General features: G+C 41.4%; 1 protein-coding gene across 1 annotated transcript in view; it reads right to left on the bottom strand.

Annotated features, from left to right (window-relative positions):
- drosha (drosha ribonuclease III) overlaps positions 1-16,981 on the bottom strand; it is a 95,712-nt gene that overhangs the window by 49,418 nt on the left and 29,313 nt on the right. The window contains exons 17-20 of the mRNA XM_072378491.1: positions 14,434-14,541; positions 4,097-4,235; positions 3,908-3,968; positions 3,517-3,576 (exon numbers count right to left, since the gene is read on the bottom strand). Coding sequence (XP_072234592.1) covers positions 3,517-3,576; positions 3,908-3,968; positions 4,097-4,235; positions 14,434-14,541 — 368 coding nt within the window. The remainder of the gene's footprint in view (positions 1-3,516; positions 3,577-3,907; positions 3,969-4,096; positions 4,236-14,433; positions 14,542-16,981) is intronic.

Below are 16,981 nucleotides of genomic sequence, written 5' to 3' on the forward strand. Positions count from 1 at the left end.
TACAGAAGAGATTTCATTTTTAGACAACACATTTTGCACCCACCACCTCAACTTCTGTTGAAAACAGCTCAAACTCCAACATTGAAAAAGGCAGATAATACAGTATTGTGTAAAAGTTCTGATCCAGCACGCATTTAATAATATTTTCTTCCAAGCAGTCAGACTTTCTTGTAACCTTTAAAGTGGTCTTGAGCAGCAGTTCTTCAGGCTTTCTGAAGGTCTGTCAAAGTTTTTCTTTGGACATTGGCTGCCTTTTCACTCATTTTCAGTCCAGTCCTTGTACCTGACCATTTTCAGAGAATTGTGTTTTTTGGTTGTTTGTTAAGCCACTTAACTCTGACCTCAGCATGGTGTGCAGTGTGTCCTAAAAACATTTGATGAATCTGGACAAGTGGAGGACAAAAGAAGAAGTGTCAGGCCTAAAAAACTATCTACAGCAGATGAACAGTATCTGAAAGTGATGTCCTTAAGAAAGAGGAAAAAATCCAGCAAAGACCGGAATGAATCCTCCCCAGAGCCCGGACCTCAACATTATTGAAGCAGTGTGGGATCATCTGACAGAGAACGGAACAAAAGGCAGCCGACATCCAAAGAAGAGCTTTGGGATGTCCTTCAAGAAGCCTGGAGAACTATTCCTGAAGACTCCTTAAAGAAATGACAGAAAGCTTTTCTGAGAGGGTTCAGGCCGTGTGAAGAATTACTCAAACCAAATATTCACTTTCAAGCATGTTAGAAATATACAAACTGTGTTCCCTTATATACTGAATTTCTATTTATCTTTGCACGTTTCAAGAAATGGCTTCCATTTTCTTTATTCCTGGAAATACATAAAGAAATGAGCGGTGGCTTAAGGCCACTTCTACTGAAAGTAAAACAAAACTTGACAAATTCTTCACGACCAACTGAGTAACTTCTCAAACAGATTTCCAGCCTTTCCAGATCTTTGTTGGAACCCAGTAATGGCCACAGATGCTTCAGTGGTTCCACAGCTGGGTTCCCAGCGAGGAAGTTCCATTTTCATTACGGTCCAGCGTCTCCATAACCGCAGCGTGTCATTTGATTTCATTGGAATTAAAACAGGTCATTTAATTCAGTCATTTCTAATCAACACAAAGAGAGGAAAGCAGGTGGCAACTATTTTCCAAATTCACCAGAGGTCCACTTGTTAGGACACTTTGGTATGAAAATAAAACAACTGGAACAAAAAAAAACACAGTAATGGAAGATAATTAGGTTTGATAGCCAAAATGTCAGTCACACAACCCAGCTGACTTCAAATGAAAAAAACTGTCTGTATCTTTATTTATCAATCAGATAAAGGCGCTAATTTCAGATAAATTTGATTCACAAAGAAAATTGCCATTCATAATGCATATTTGAAAGCATATCAACCCAAATGTCTGTGCAGCATATCAAAGGATCATTTTGGCTGTTTTCCACAACTGATTCTTAAGGCTCAAAAACAAACAGAAGCTGCTTACTTGCTTCTCTGTCTTCTTGCTTGCTTTTTTTTTAAAATGCGTTTATCTTTGGTAATTATGACTAAATGAAAACCTTACCTGATCTTAAATCACTTTCTGATGAAATATATATTTTTTTTTTTCTGCTAATAGCTGAAATATTGCACTTGAACTTATTTTTTTTACATCATCTGCTGATCTGGTGGGTCCCCTCTGTTCAGCACAAACTCCCTGCCTACGTTGGAGCTATTCAAATGTGCAAAATATTCTGTTGGCTGGACAGCAGAGGCACAGAGAGCCTCCAAGGGCAGCGTGCACCGGAGGTGCACGAGGCAGCTGGTTGAATCTGCTGTACCCATTTAACTGGACAAGAGGCTGATAAATAATTCAGAGGGCAAAGTGTAGGCCAAGCATGTCTCGTCAGGCGCTAACAATCAACGAAAGAAGGCAGAGGAAGAGGGGGAAGAAGGAGGAAAAGTGGCAAAACATGCCCAGAGATATCCAGGGAAACAGAAACTAAGCACATTCTTTGTAACATGGTTCTTTAAGCCGGGTCTTGTGTACCACAATGTCAGCTTCTATTAAGGTTTAATCCTGCTCCTAAATGTTCACTGTTGTGGAAGTCTTAAAAGTGAGGGTTACAAATTATGGTGTTGGATAAAAATCTATTCTTTTTTTTTTTCCCCCACAACCTGCTGGAGAGTCAGTTCTGCACTTTTTCCATCAAAGCAGTTAAAGGGCTTGAGCATATATTAGAAGCGGTTCTTCAGAAGAAACACTTTGCTGTTCTAGAGCAAAGAACCGCTTACGTCAGGGGCTGAGGGCCAGTCTCGCATCTAATCTGCTTAATTCAAGCGAGAACTACAAAAAATTGAGCTTCAACACCACCGTAATGCTTCAAGTTCAAAGTTTTTTTGCAGTCTCAAAAACATGTGGAACAATCTGAGCTGTTCTTATTGGTTTTATTGGTACTGTTGTTGGTCCTTTATTTAAAGGACTTGGTCCTTTAAATTAAGTGTTAAAATAATGACGATTGTCCAGTGCAGCTGCTCTCTGTACTTCTTTACAGTTTATTGTTTTTTTTCTGCCTTCGTCCTCTTCGTCATAAAATCTGCTGTAGTCAGGTTCTCCTGGCTCTGGCTAACTATCAGTGGTACAAACAGCATTCACAAACACAGACTGGTGATTAAAACAGCATTCATAAACTAAAGCTTTATATAAAGTCATCGTTTTACATGTAAAAATAATGCAAACAGTGTGATTTGTGGAGGTAAACCCTCTCTCTGTACTGGGGTCTTCTACAGAGATTCAGAATACACCAGAGGGAAGTTCAAACATGTATTGATTTTAGTAAATACACGTTAAAACCTGCTGAAAGTATCGTAATGCTTTGGCTCTGTGGTGGAAAATCAAACCAGTTCTTGGCTGGTTCTTATAAACCAAACTTAGAGCTGGTTCTTGCTCCAGTCCGGAAGATTAACTGCAAACATTTTGGTCAAACTGGGCTATTTGTGGTGTGTAAAATAAGTCCTTTTCCTCAGTTTTGCAACATTGATTTCCACTCAGAGGAGGACATGGTGGTACAGTAAGTAAGTATGTGGGTAGGCAGGGCAGGGAGTGTGTGAGATTAATAATAGCCATATATATATATATAATTAGTACGGTGCTAAGGTAGGTGCTGGGCAGCAACATCTGCTCTCAGCTGGGAGTCAGTATTGCAGTCAGCATTCTTGACAGCAATTCAAGAGAGCTAATTGCATGTTGTCATGGAGAATTTCTGACTGTTGAAATAAGGTGGGGATGGGCCGAGAGGTAAGTGGGGTGGATTACATCCCAGTTTCAATTACCAGTGAATCAGTGTCTTGAGTGAGCCGAAAGTATAGAGAAGATCGCAGCTGAGACAAGACGGGGTTACATGCAGGCAATGAGAAAGTGGAAGAAATGGAGTGAGAGGTTGAGAAAGAGGAGCGGGGAGAAAAGACAGAAAGACCGACAGTGTTGTAGTCAGGTTCAATTAGTGCGTGCGTCTATCACAGACGTGCGAACGCTTTCTCACCTGGTGAGGAACTCGACAACAGCATCGCCAAGGAACTCCAGTCTCTCGTTGTGATTGATCCTAGAGGTGGGGAAGAGATAGGACGGAAAGGTGGAGATGTGAGGACTGCGGGATAAGTTTCACGAAAGAAAGACTTCAGGCAAAAAATGCATACACACACACAACTGCTCACCACGATCCGAGTAGAACAGGAGCTCACATTCAATAATAAGCAGGCACTGCCCTTAAAATTAGCTCATTTCATTTCCCCAGAGATATCCCTTCCTTCCACAGTTAAAGTTAATTTTCTTGTCAGCAGGCCTGCCGGGTATATTAATCACAAGAATCGTCCCTCTGATTGCTCCTGTGGTCAGTGATAGCATGAACAGATATGAGCCTGCAGGCAGCCTACCTGGAAGGGGAGGGGTCATCCTGCCCCAGTCGAGACATGATGTTAATCAATGTGTTAATTCCTGAAAAAAAAAGATCCCCCAGGGTGGATGAGTTAGGGACCTTAATAAACACAGAGGTCACTTGGCAGAGAAAATGAAAAAAAAAGGAGAGAAACAAAGACAGGTAAAGCAGGAGACATATGACCCACCTTTCTTCCTCATGTACATGTGGTGGACCTTCCTGTCACCGTACTTTGGCTGGCGGATGCCACAGTTGGACAGCGAGTTGCGGGCATGATCAGGATTCATACCGAAGTTGAGGTGGTGACTGGGGTGAGTCATGGCCAGCTGAAAGGGAGGATTAGCAAACAGGTATAAAAGGTTTCCACAGGAATATCTTTTTTTCTAAAACTTTGGGGCATCACCTGGGAATAAGATGCAGCAACTCGAGTCTAGACTCACTGCATCTGAAGTGTTTTGTTTCCTGCCCTCAGGGGTTAGTTATTTCTGGTGGCTCTGAAACTTGGGCAGTTAAAACAGTCTTGGTCTTGCTAGAATTTCCTCACTTAGTTGTAGTAAACATCCAGATCCTGTCACTGGTATCAATGAGGCACTCAGGGAAGGGAATTTTCTTGCAATATTCACTGAATTTTAAGCTGTGGGGCTGACCTATCTGCCAACTACTGCACAGTAAGGTGACTGAATGGAGCACAGGGACGAGAGACGGATAGACAGATGGATAAAAATGACAACATTTCTCTCCATTTGACAAATAGCATACCATGTTTTCCTTTCAGTTTACTCAGTTATTATCCTCCTTTCAGCAACATGTAAGAAATGTGTCTGCACTGAACCACTCCATCTGAAAGTGTCTTTGTTTCTGCACCACAGATGGCAAAATGGTGGAGACACCGAAGACTGTTTGCCAGTTCAATAATCTGCAAATGCATTAGAGTAACTGTTCCAAGACAGCAAATCTGAGGTCATCTTTCAGTTTGTCATCCCAGAGCAGGCATAGAACAAGAGTAGCTTTCAAACAAATTTTCAGAAATGACATTCTCATTTGCTCAAAACTGGTTATTTGAAAAAGTGACAGCCAGATAAATACCAGCAGTGAGTATGGTATTAAAGATGGCCTTGCCCTTCTGGCATTTTCAGTTTTGCATTCCACCTCTTCACGTCTGCTTAAAAAAAATGTCCACCCAAACACAAAGATAAAAGCCACTTGTTTTCATTATAATTTAGTTAATGCACACAGTCTTTGAGATCTTTTTAAAACTCAAGATCCATTATTTCAGCCATGTTTTGACCACAGGAACCTTCCTCATGAACCATGAACCTTTAGAGTGTTTCCACCACTGTAAGTAGCGAGTTAAGCCAAGTTCAGACTGCAAGATTTCCATTGTACTGTTCACACTATGCAGTGTCCTTCGGTTGTGGTCAGTAGACTGGAGACTGGGACATGTTTGAGACCCACATCTTTGATTATCTTCACGGATTGGCCTTATATCTGGGCTTTTTGTCAGTGTAAACTTGACTTAAAAGTGCTCTTTGTAGTTGTGGGTTTTTTTTACGTTTCAAACATTTTCTACATCTGGAAAAAGCAGTATGTGTAAGGCTGTGTAAAATAAAAATGCTTGTAGTATGCAGCTGAGATATACTGACAAAGCTACTTCTGGGACCCACCTGATTTTACTGTAAAACCAATTTGTGCCTCTTGATGACACACGAGTCACCGTAGAGCCAAAGATAAAATAATAACAAATTTAAAAAATAGCATTTGTGTTGCTTTTTTTTGCTGGAGGCACCTTTTGGGCCATGGAGGATATAATTAATCATGCAGATTTTGTAACGCTTGTATTTGTTAAAGTCGTGGACGCAGCTTGATGTTGTCGCTATATCTTTTCTCAGCTGATTCCACATTACAGCTTGTTGTGTATAAGCACCATATAAACACGGTCGCATGACACTAGAGTGAAAACAAATGATAATAGTCCAACCAAAGCCTGACTTTTACAATGCTTGTTAACATGTTAGTTCAACTGAAATCCTTCAAAATTAAGCATAAACCATAGCTGACTTGAACAATAATTACTGCTCTGTGAGTCCATTTAATTAGACCGCTGTCCTTGTCACTGTATACATGCACAACAGGGAAGCATTGCACATGTAAGTTCAGCTGAAGTCACTGCTCAGACCCTAACCCATGATGCTGTGGTTGTAAAATTAGAATTTTCTTAGAACGAAGTGACAGTTTGGAAATGCTTTAAGTGACCGTGATACGTAGTCTTAATGGACTGATGTTTACATCCACACTAAAACTCAGGCTGTGATCCGACTAACACAATGATTCTTTCTTTTCCCAGAATAATGTAAACATGCTTTGTGAAAAAGTCCCTGTGGTAAATGGGACAAAGGCAACCAAAGGTTCAATCGTGCACAGCGACTTGTGAGCAAGAAAAGCCAAGCTACTGACGTTTAGATATCAATACGCTGGGTCTGACTTCAAGTCTAAGGAAAACCTAAAAAGAGCTCAACCACGTCAGTTTTCCCTTAGACTTAGGAAAAGAGGGAGTCACAATGACAGAAAAAGCTCCTCTCTTCTATGTCATGTTGAAAGCCGTTGGTCAAAAAACTAATGACAAACGTAAACCTGTAAAGAGAGCAAAAAGTGGCAATTTCCAGTAAAATACCCCTGAGGGAAACACATTAAACAACATTCAGCTATGTCTAAAAAAAGGGACAAAAACCGCTGTGCCTTGAAAGACTGCCGCAGCTGAACATCTCAAACGTGCTCGGGAAGGAAAGGGGGAAAGATAGGGCTCAGTAGGATATGTCAAGCTTTATCAATCTTACATTAGGAGAATGTTAATCTCAGCTAGAAAAGAAAAAAATCGCCCTCTTTTTCAAAAAGCATGTCTTTTTTCAGCCAACTTCAAATCAATTTCAAGCTCCAATGAGATATATATGTAAAACGTTAACAGAGAGGTTTCAATATTTATAGTTGCTCAAGAGGCCTTCCGCTCAGTAGTGTTGAAGAGCTATTGTATTTATTTCTATAGTGAAGAGGAACAGGAAGAAAGAGGAGTTATTTGACAAGACACCAGCAGAAATCTAGCCATCTCTAGCTCCGTGCTGAAAATTTCAAGAGAAAATAAAAAATAACCACATGTTCTTCCAATCTCAACTCCCCCATTGTGCAATGTCAGACAAGTCGATGACTGCCTACTGCATAGCCTGAACTAAAGAGCTGGATCCTGCATCAAGCAAAACATGAGTTGTTCAGTAAACACTGCAGGTCTCTCACAGTTACGAACAACATCCAAAAAACAGCATCGTCTTTTAAGCAGAATCTGTGGAGAGGATTGACGTCTGCAACTGTTCCTGTCAACATAACGAGTGTGTAAAGCATCGCAGTGATTTGGATTTAGTGATCACTGCCTCAGCTGCTGCTCAACTGCCTTTGGCTAAACAGAAAATAAACATCATTGCTCAGTGGATGGCAGCAGAACTCAACTGGAGAGTGTGTTGCTCACACCTACAAACTGAGCACAATTCAATAATGTGATTACTGTGTACAGCATTATTTAATGCATCTCTCAGGGAAATCAGTATTCCTGGGGAGAAACAGACTGGGTTGACTTCATATGTTTAAATAACCAATCAATTACACTTGCATGTAAATGATGTGGAGTTCACTTGTAATAAAAAAGTAAAAATGCCTTTGCACCATCCTTCGTTGGCCTTTAGATCTATAAAGCAGAAGCTTCAGCAAAGCCACTCATTCATGTTGGTGCCGTCCATGAGCCATTTAACAGGCAGGACAAGCTTTAGTTGCACTCTTTGGCTATTCATGAAGAACAGAAAGGAAATTGAAAACTGTCCCAAATCTGTTTAGCGGTGCTGTATGGCATTTGCAACGTTGGTCGAAGTCTGAATTTAAATGCATTTGGATTTTAAACCAACTCCCTTTTGATTTATTCTTAGGGTTTATTCAACCATTCAGACCAAACGAAACAAAACTGTGCATATCCTCTTTTACATGGTGTCGTGTTAAAACAAGACATGAGAAGAAGAGCAATTCTTCATCCATCTCTGAGGAAGCGACATAGAGAAAGAGAGATGCGTAGAAATAAGACAAGAGTAAACATTTGACTGCCTTTTAATTGCTCAAAGAAAAAGAAAGGGACAGGATGCAAGACCAGTGTCGTAATATTGGTGAGCAATAACCAATGAGCTCACTTATTCTGTGCTGTGTCACATTTTGTTTACCACAAATCTTTAAGGCAACATTCACATAAAACGCCATTTTTTAAGCACAACATTATTTCTATGCAAACGTATACAATGTGCATGATAATGCACGTGTATTGTCCTCATTCATATGCCACATTCTAACGGTTAGAAAATGTAATTATGAAAGAAAAATGTCATTTTCTTGTTTTCGGCATAGAAAAACATACATTACTCCCTTTTGGCGTGACAGTTTTAGTGACTTCTGAAGGTGTCTTTGTTGGTCTCTTCACCATGTCAGCAAATTCACATGTATGGCAGCGCATGTGAAGGACTCGAACAGAGAACTGTTTACGACAGCGGTGTTACACTGCCAAAGAATAAATAATTACACAGACTGCTGGTCTGGAGTATTCAGGTGTGTGTTAACACAATGCACTGGGTTCTAAAATGTGCTTTTAAAGAGCACCTCAGGTCTCCAAAGACAAAAGAAAAACCTTTTTCCTGTGCTTGAGAGCATATGTTTTGGGTGCCTGTAGTGACAACCAACTCAAAAAGTAAAAAAAAAAACATACCTGTCACTTTTTTAGGAGCCACCTGGCTCTAAAAATATCTCGTTGAGATTTTCAGCCTAATGTTGTGTCAGAGTACAAGCTCAGAGCCGAATTATCCAGCATCCCTGTCTTGATCTCCCCCACAACTTCAAATCACGCTTCATTTGCTCTACCTTGGAGGAGGGAAGCTGGAACTCTTTCATTCTTGCGTTATAGCAGTTATACAGTTCTCTTTAAAAAAAGCAAAAACAAAAGAAATGAGAGAATATTGCTCTTTGACTTTGTCTAACATGTAATGACCGAACTAGAAAATTTAAGTTTTTACAGACATTCTCACCAGAACCTGCCTAACAAAAACTAACTAGTAAAAACATGTTAGCATCAAGAAACTTACAACACAGGGGGAAAACTGACAGATAGGTCCAGGGTTTGGTGTGTCAATATGTAAAAGAAGCATTACGGTGCGGTTTTGAGCAGCTAGCTGGTCGATACGTTTTTTTCTGTGTCGCTGTCCGCTATGTTGTGTAATTACCATCTGGGCTAGTTCAACCTGCAACAACACATCATGTATACTCCTGTCTGAGATGCTCGTCTTTTTAGGGCAATCCTCCCACCAGACCTGTTGCTCAGCGGGTTGGTTGAAAATAGTAAAGCATACGTAGCTGCACTTTCTTTGTTTGAGAGGTGCCAGACTAGCCACGAGGAAGACATTTTTAAAAGGGTATCATGGTGATGATGCATGCACAAAAAAAGCTGTACAACACAGAAGCATGTCTTCTGTGTACTGGATTAAAGGCTACGGATCGGGGTGGGGCAATAACAAAAAAGTATCAGTCTTTTAGAAAGCTTCTCCTGCAAAACATTTGTATTGTTGCAATTCACACAAAGCAGCACAAACAGAAATAGAACCTCCTCAACTCCAGGCAGCTGGCCAATCACAGTATGGAATATTAAGGCCTCGTATTTGACTCTAGAATACTTTGGTATCCAGAGGAGTTCATGGTGGTCTCAATGACTGCAAGGTGCCCAGATTCTGTGGCTGCAGAACAAGCCCAAACCATCAGCCCTCCACCACCGTGCTTGACAGTTGGTATGAGGTGTTTGTGCTGATATGCTGTGTTTGGTTTTCTCCAAACGTGCTGCTGTGTATTAAGACCAAACATCTCCACTTTGGTCTGGTCTGTCCAAAGGACACTGTTTTTTTTATCTGAGGTTGTAACTTCAAGTCAACTATCGCGTGATCTTTTACTATGTTCAGATAATGCAAACAGTAAGATTTGAAAGAGGTTGTGCTTTCCTCTTCACATGACTAAGTAATAAGTAAGAGTTAAGATTGAGGTTTTTTTGTAGAAGTTTAAAGTACTCAGGACAGTTCTACTTGAAACAGATGCACAACCAAATCACACGGCTTGGAACGCATCACCATGAATAACAAAACAAAAAGAAATACTCTGGTACACAGACTCACAGTTGTATTCGTGGGGCACACAAACAAAAGCATGCAATATTAGAGCCGGGGCCGAGGACTTGTTCAGTTAAATTATTGAGAAACTCTGCCTCTCATTCTGTCAGCATGGGTCAAAAGTGAGGAATGGGGATAAAGCAACAGGGGTTGGGTGGGATTGTGATGGTCTGGTGGATGCTGGGATGCAGAGGCATGTGGTGACCATGAACATATACCCCCCCCCCTCCCTTAGTTTTAAATGTTAAATGTTTAACAGGGCGGCTTTCAGAAGAGAAGCTTCAAAGAGCTGTAGCTCTGCTGCAGCCAAGCGAGGTGGGGTGGGGGTGCACAAGCCTCTCGCTCTCAGGCTGGTTTTTTCAGTTGCCTCATGCCTGGATCACGCTGTCATTCTCTGCTGCAGTGGCAGGTATGCTGATGCACAAAGAAGCAAATGATGTTCTCATGGAACTGCCAGCTAATATACTATAGTTATGATTATTATTATAGCATGTTCTCCTTGAAGGTTTGATTAACAGATACGCTTTTATTAAAATCAGAGAGAGCTTGCGGGAAACATTAACTGATTCTGTACACACCCACACGACTCACAACCTTCCCTGATGAGCAGTGGCTTTCTCATCTCATTAAAAAAAAAAAAAGGGTAAGTCAAGTCTCATTACTTTTATGGGAGAATTACCAATTACCCTTCATGGAATCATACTCATAATCAAAAATCAGTTGCCCCAACCAAGACTAGCCATCAAAGTGCTGTTCCTCTCAGGATGAACATCCACCCAGCCCTCACAGGGTTGTGGGAGTGTGTGATATCAACATCAAGACATGTCAAGAAGTTGCAGGCAAGGATCTTTTTCTTTAAAAGAAGTACAGTACCAGTCAAAAGTTTGAATGCACCTACTCTCACGTTTCTTTCAACACTGTGGAACAACACAGAGTACATCTACACAATGAAATAACACACACAGAATAATTCATATAAAAAAAATGTTAAAAGATATATATGTTCTTTTGTATCTTTCAATGTCAGCTGTGCAGTCTCTGCATTGTCTCAGATAAGTGAACGGCCCGGGATGTGTTTCTCTTTCACACGTGAGCCTTGTCTAAAGGTCATTAGTGCAACTTCTTGTCCTTTTGATGTGTTTAAGACAGTCGTGTCTCGGTAGCGTTAGTTCCCATAACAAAAAGGGCCAATTCATCAAGTGCATCAAATGCATTTAAACATCAGAAATTCAGACAGGCTCAATGACGCAAATAGGAGTGACAGAGTGTTCCTGAACAGGAAGATGAGCACACACCTCTGCTGCAAAGTTTATTAGAGTCTCCAATCAGCAAGTCAGTTTAGTGTACATGAATGCTTCACAGGGTTCAACAGACAGACACACACCAGCATCAACTGTTTGGAGGAGACTAAGAATCAGGCCTTCACGGTCGAACTGTTGCAAAGAAACCACAGCTGAATCAGGTCAATAAGAAGAAAAATACAGACGGAAAATACGAGGAATCTGGATCTTTCAGCTTTTGAGACCAAATTTAAGGCATTTGGCCTCTTGGAGAGACAAATGAAAAAGAGGAGCCGTTGCTATCAGTGTGTCTGCTTCACAAGATGAGGAATAGAGGAGGTGTGGTAACGTGGGAGTGACTTGCTGGCCATATTGCTTTAATCGAAACTAAAGGCAGACTGGAGACCATCATTTGTTTTTCTAAAGGACAAAAACCAAAACCATCAACCAACAAGAACCTAATGGAGTTGGTTCAGGATGAGTTGGAACTCAGTGGGGGGAAAAAAGCTCGAAATGTCTGGAAAAGTAACAACTTAACCTTTCTGTAAATGACATAGAGAAGCAGTCAAAAGTTTGGATACACCCACTCATGAACAGGCTTCTCTTCATATAGGCCATTTTCTTTAGTGGGTCTGCCCGAGTGCAGTTTGGACTTCAGAAAGAAATGGAGCTCAATCAGGCCGACATCCGTCCAATGATTTGGCCACTGCAATATTCCACTTCTTTGGCTTTAGAAACTTCTGCCTGGGTTGCTTTTACAGTACAGTTTTGGTGTTTGTGCATCTGTACTGTGAACCCCTGTCCAATCAGCCTGGTTCCATTCAGCTGAACCTTAGCAGACGTATCCACATCCAACTCAGACTGCGCCCAGCAGCTTCTGTCACATCATCAGCAAACACGTTTAACACATTGGAAGTCATGCAGGCTGATGCCTTCACACTGCTTTCCAGGTGTTTTACAGGCGTTTATATGTCGAGCTCCACACCTTCCCTTTTGGTTTTTTCTTTCATTTCTGAACAGGTTCAGCTTCTCTGACCACATGTTGTGGGCTCATGACTGCCTCCGAATGCAAAAAGAAATCACAATTTGAATAAACCTCAGACCTTTTACAAGCTTAACTCAAGAAGAAATAACAAAATCACCGTCTAAACCTGTCAAGAAACATTTTTTTTAGGTCAAAAACATCAACAACATGTTCTTTAACATATATTGATGTTTAAGGTCATATACACTGTAAAGCAGCTGAGGAAGTTTTGTGGATGGCAAAAATAAATCTCCAAATATTGTATTTAATGAATAATAGTACTGTGTAATATCATGTCATGTATTTTTATTCATAGAAGGGTTGTATTTAAGTCACTTTAAGACCTTGTAAGGTCCAGATAATTTCTTATTATCTTAGAACTGAAGGGATTATTCAGCTCATCTTTAGCTAAACATAACACTTTTTTGTCACCATCAAGATTTCAATGGATCGCTTCTCGTTAGACAATTTACTGAATCAAAAGCAACAAAGCCATCTGTCAAGCCTGAGGCTTTGACATATAGATTCAGAGAGCATATTTTCAGTAAAATAATCCTTTAAACAGCTCACACACTAAAAGTTTTTTTTCCACCCACACATTATACACAACTAAGGATAAATTAATTCAAAGCACACAAACCCCCTATCAAAGAACAATTCATTTATAATGCAATCAAAGAGTTGTACCAGATTCTCTCATGTTTAATGAGTAGACTGCCACTGGAAAACATTCATCTCATTAAATGTGATCAGCCCATCAGAGTGGAGGCAAATGAGAGGTGATGGTGGATGTAAAATCCGCTCCGACTTGGAGGGGCCCGTTTGTGTGAACACAGTTACACTCCTGTCTAAATCTATCAGGGCAAAAATTCTGTGCGCTGTGGGACATTAGCGACCACTGTGTGTGTGTGAGTGAGTGCAGTAGATGAGGAAGGAGTTGGAAGCCCAGTAATGATGCTTTCCTACTTGATGGTGAATTACTGACAGCCCAGGTTTTGTCCGCACACATACACAGACATCAGTGTCATGGCATTAACCCCTCTGTGGACAGAACTGTAATACAGACAGACAGCACACACTGCAGAGGCCTGTACGTGAGCTGGTGAGTGGAAATCATTGTTTTCCTTTTGTCTTTCTGACGTCTGTGTAAGATGAAGCAATTGAATGAGAAAGCGGGAGGGAGAGATCCATTAACTTCACCCCAAGAGGCTACGGATTCAGGCTTGAATGGGCATCTCTACGATGAAAGGGCCTCAGCTTGTCAGCCAACGGCAGGCCTCGCAGCAAGTCAGTGTTTTCTTTTTAGCACTCATAATGACAGGTTGTCATTATGCAAACGACAAAAAGGCCAATCATTGATCAATATGTGGAAATCCACACACACAAACGCACTTAGAGCACCGAGCGGTCGAGCACACAGACACACACCAACCCTTGAGCCAATCTTAATGCATCCTTTCCCTTTTTAACTATGTATAGGCTACAACACATTGATTTCTAATGTATCAGCTTATGACAGCTCTTCAATATCGCTGGAGGCAGCCATGGGGCTTACTCTGAGAGCACAGAGCTGGAGGCTGCAGACCTGACAGTGGAGAGCTGGCATTACGGAGGAGGATGCTGTTGTTGTCCTGACTACTGTCATCACAACTCAGAGCAGAACCGAGCTGCTCACTGCAGAGATACGACTCAGGTCAGTGTGTGTTACCCCAGCTGACTCCTGAGCCCCCCATTTCCACCTGAACAATCCCTGCAGAGGTGGATTGGGCACAGTAATGAGGGAAATGCAGACTCCCTGGATTTCACCACATAACAAGCTCCTGCAAAGAATGTTTACTTTTTTTACCTCGACATTGCCTTAAAGAACTGCAGGGATTTACCAAACGTTGTTTATCAACTTAGTTATCAGCTACGCCAGCCTTTAAGTAATGCCGCTTGGAATAAGCACTCGGAGTCGCATCACTGTGCAAGTAAGTGTATGACAGCGCCTTACCTGAAGGAGACAGCGCTCCTTGAAGACGTAGCCAATAAGCTTATCCAGGTGCATCAGACACTGGTGGTACCGGATGTGATGGGTGAGAACAGGGAGCATCATGGCGTGCTGTGGACGACAGAGAGAATTGGCAAGAAAGAATAAAAAATATTGAAGAAACAGGACTGAGCTGAGAGTAGGGATCATGTCTTGCATGAAAGAAGAGGGAAGGGAACGTGTTTTGAGAGGATGGCTGGAGAGGACAGGTAGGGAAAAATCAATCACCCAGTCATTATTTATTAAGTGAGGCTCTGCAACAGATAGATGAAATAATCAAAAACCCAATTGCCACAGTGTGAGAGGGAATGACTGGAATGAGTGGAGGGAAATCCACATTTGAACAGGACAGTCAAATCGAAGCCCGTTCGAACACGCTGGCACACTTAGATTTGAACAAACACTGACAGCCCTTCTGAGCCTCTCATATGAAAGGAAGAAAGTTTGAGTGCAACAAAGTGAAAGAAAAACAAAGAGGGGGAGTGGTGAGGGAAGAGAGTGTGACACGCAAAGCCAGAATGAAAGGAAAAACAGCCAGTGGTCAGCAAATGAGTTAGTAAGGCTGGAGAGCCAATCTACGGAATCATTAGTGGAGGCTTATCAAGTCGGCCCCTCCGAGTGGCTGAGAAAGTGTAGCAGAGGCTGGTGTACACACATTAACCCCGTGCCACCGCATGAGAGAGAAGGGAGCCATGCATGTTTTAATTAGTGCTGCTGGGGAGGGTGAGCCCGAAGCCCAGCAGCTACAAGCAGTGCTGCCACGGAGCCCTGGGGCCATCAGAGGGGCCGTGGTGCCACAGTCCCCAGGCCTTGTTAAGCAGCCAATTAAACAAAGCCCTGGTCGTGTCTGCAGCTCCTGACCTGTTCTCGTGGCTGCCTGAGTGACTGAGGACGTGTATGTCTGCGCAGAGGCGGGGTGGTGCTGTGTTAGAGTTGATACTACAGTAATTAAAAGGTGAGGAAGTTCTAATTCACTGTCACCGATGATGTTAGGCTGTTTTGGATCCCTTCCAACCAGACCAGCAGCCTGGGGTTTCTTTAGAGAGAAACATCACAAGCATCAATTAGCTCCCTGAAACTTCCCCAACAAGTTCTACAGGTTTAATAATATTCATTTGTATCTTAGGGAAAAACAATGAACTGATTATTATTTTGTTTAAAGGTTATTTATATGAATTACTGCCATCTTGTCCAACAGAGATGTCAATATTAGACTGAAGGCTTACAGATTTTAGATCTTTAAAATTTTCCATCCTGGATTTCAGCTGTCTCTATGAGTTACAACAATCAATTAGACTCTCTTCTCTTTACTTTTCTAAGTATGTAAAAATAAGATCCTGACTTCTATCAGAGCTCAATGGCACAGTCGAATGCACCAAAGCTCTTGCCCATTTTAAATGTGTATTCTGTGCCTTTGTGCAGGTCAAACAGTCCGTGGTCATTAAGTCAAGTGTCTTTTTTCCCCCACTCAGTGGGTATAACCGAAGTACTGCAGCATAGCTGATGAAGTCACTGCCATTACCTCCGTTTCCATCTCTTACATACAAATGAAGGGGCATGGTTATCTGATTGAGTCAGACAAAGCAACAGCACCAATGATAGTTTGGATCAAACAGCGGAGCCAATCTAGAAACAACCCTGATACCTGCCGCTACCGCTTTCTTTGATTCAGACACATAATCACACACATTCATTTACATAAAGGGAAGGGAATAAAAAGAGCTGGGGTGGAAAACACATCATGAAAACATAAGTTACACAAGTAACTAAAAGTTGGCTGACTGAAAAAGTCAATTAGATCTGAATTTAAATAGATTTCTCGTTTATTTCAGGATTTATTGCAGAAACATTCCTTTCACAGGCTTATTTAGCAATTATAAATTTGTTTTGATTGCCTTTTAAGTTTTTAAGACTAAGCAAAAATGAACTGAAGTCACCCAAAAATAATAAACAAAACTAAAAAAAAAAGAAGTTCTATCCCAGCTCCTAAACCCTGGTCGTTTAACAGAGCTATCACAGTGCTGCTGGAAAGAGTTATGGAGGAGTCCAGAGAAGAATGTCCAGAGGCAAACGAATGGTCTTTACTTTAAAACTAACCAAAAGCACAGCAGAGCCGGAAAAGTTGGAAAAGCAGACAAGGGAAAAGTCAAACAAACGAGGAACCAGATTACAGACTCCATCATTGGTGGGAGTAAGAGCAAGAATCTAACAAGGCGGGAGCAAAACCAAGGATTAAATACAGAGAGGGCTGATGAGACAAGCGACTGCAGCTGTGAGCGACTGACAACAGGTTTAGTGTGGGGGAGACCAGGGGAAAAGAGCAAGGCAGCTGAGGACATCTAGGGGTACGGACAAAGTCTATGTGCTGAACACCAGCTACAGAAATAAAGTTCAAACAAAATACCAACTAAGAACACAGAACTAAGAAATAAGATAGAAACCATGAAAAGAACCTAAAGGACAGAAAAATCAAAACTCACAGATCATGACATGAATGACAGTAACATGAAAA

Source organism: Leuresthes tenuis, unplaced genomic scaffold (genome assembly GCF_036924035.1).
Source record: "Leuresthes tenuis unplaced genomic scaffold, fLeuTen1.0.hap1 SCAF_24, whole genome shotgun sequence".
Lineage (NCBI taxonomy): Eukaryota > Metazoa > Chordata > Actinopteri > Atheriniformes > Atherinopsidae > Leuresthes > Leuresthes tenuis.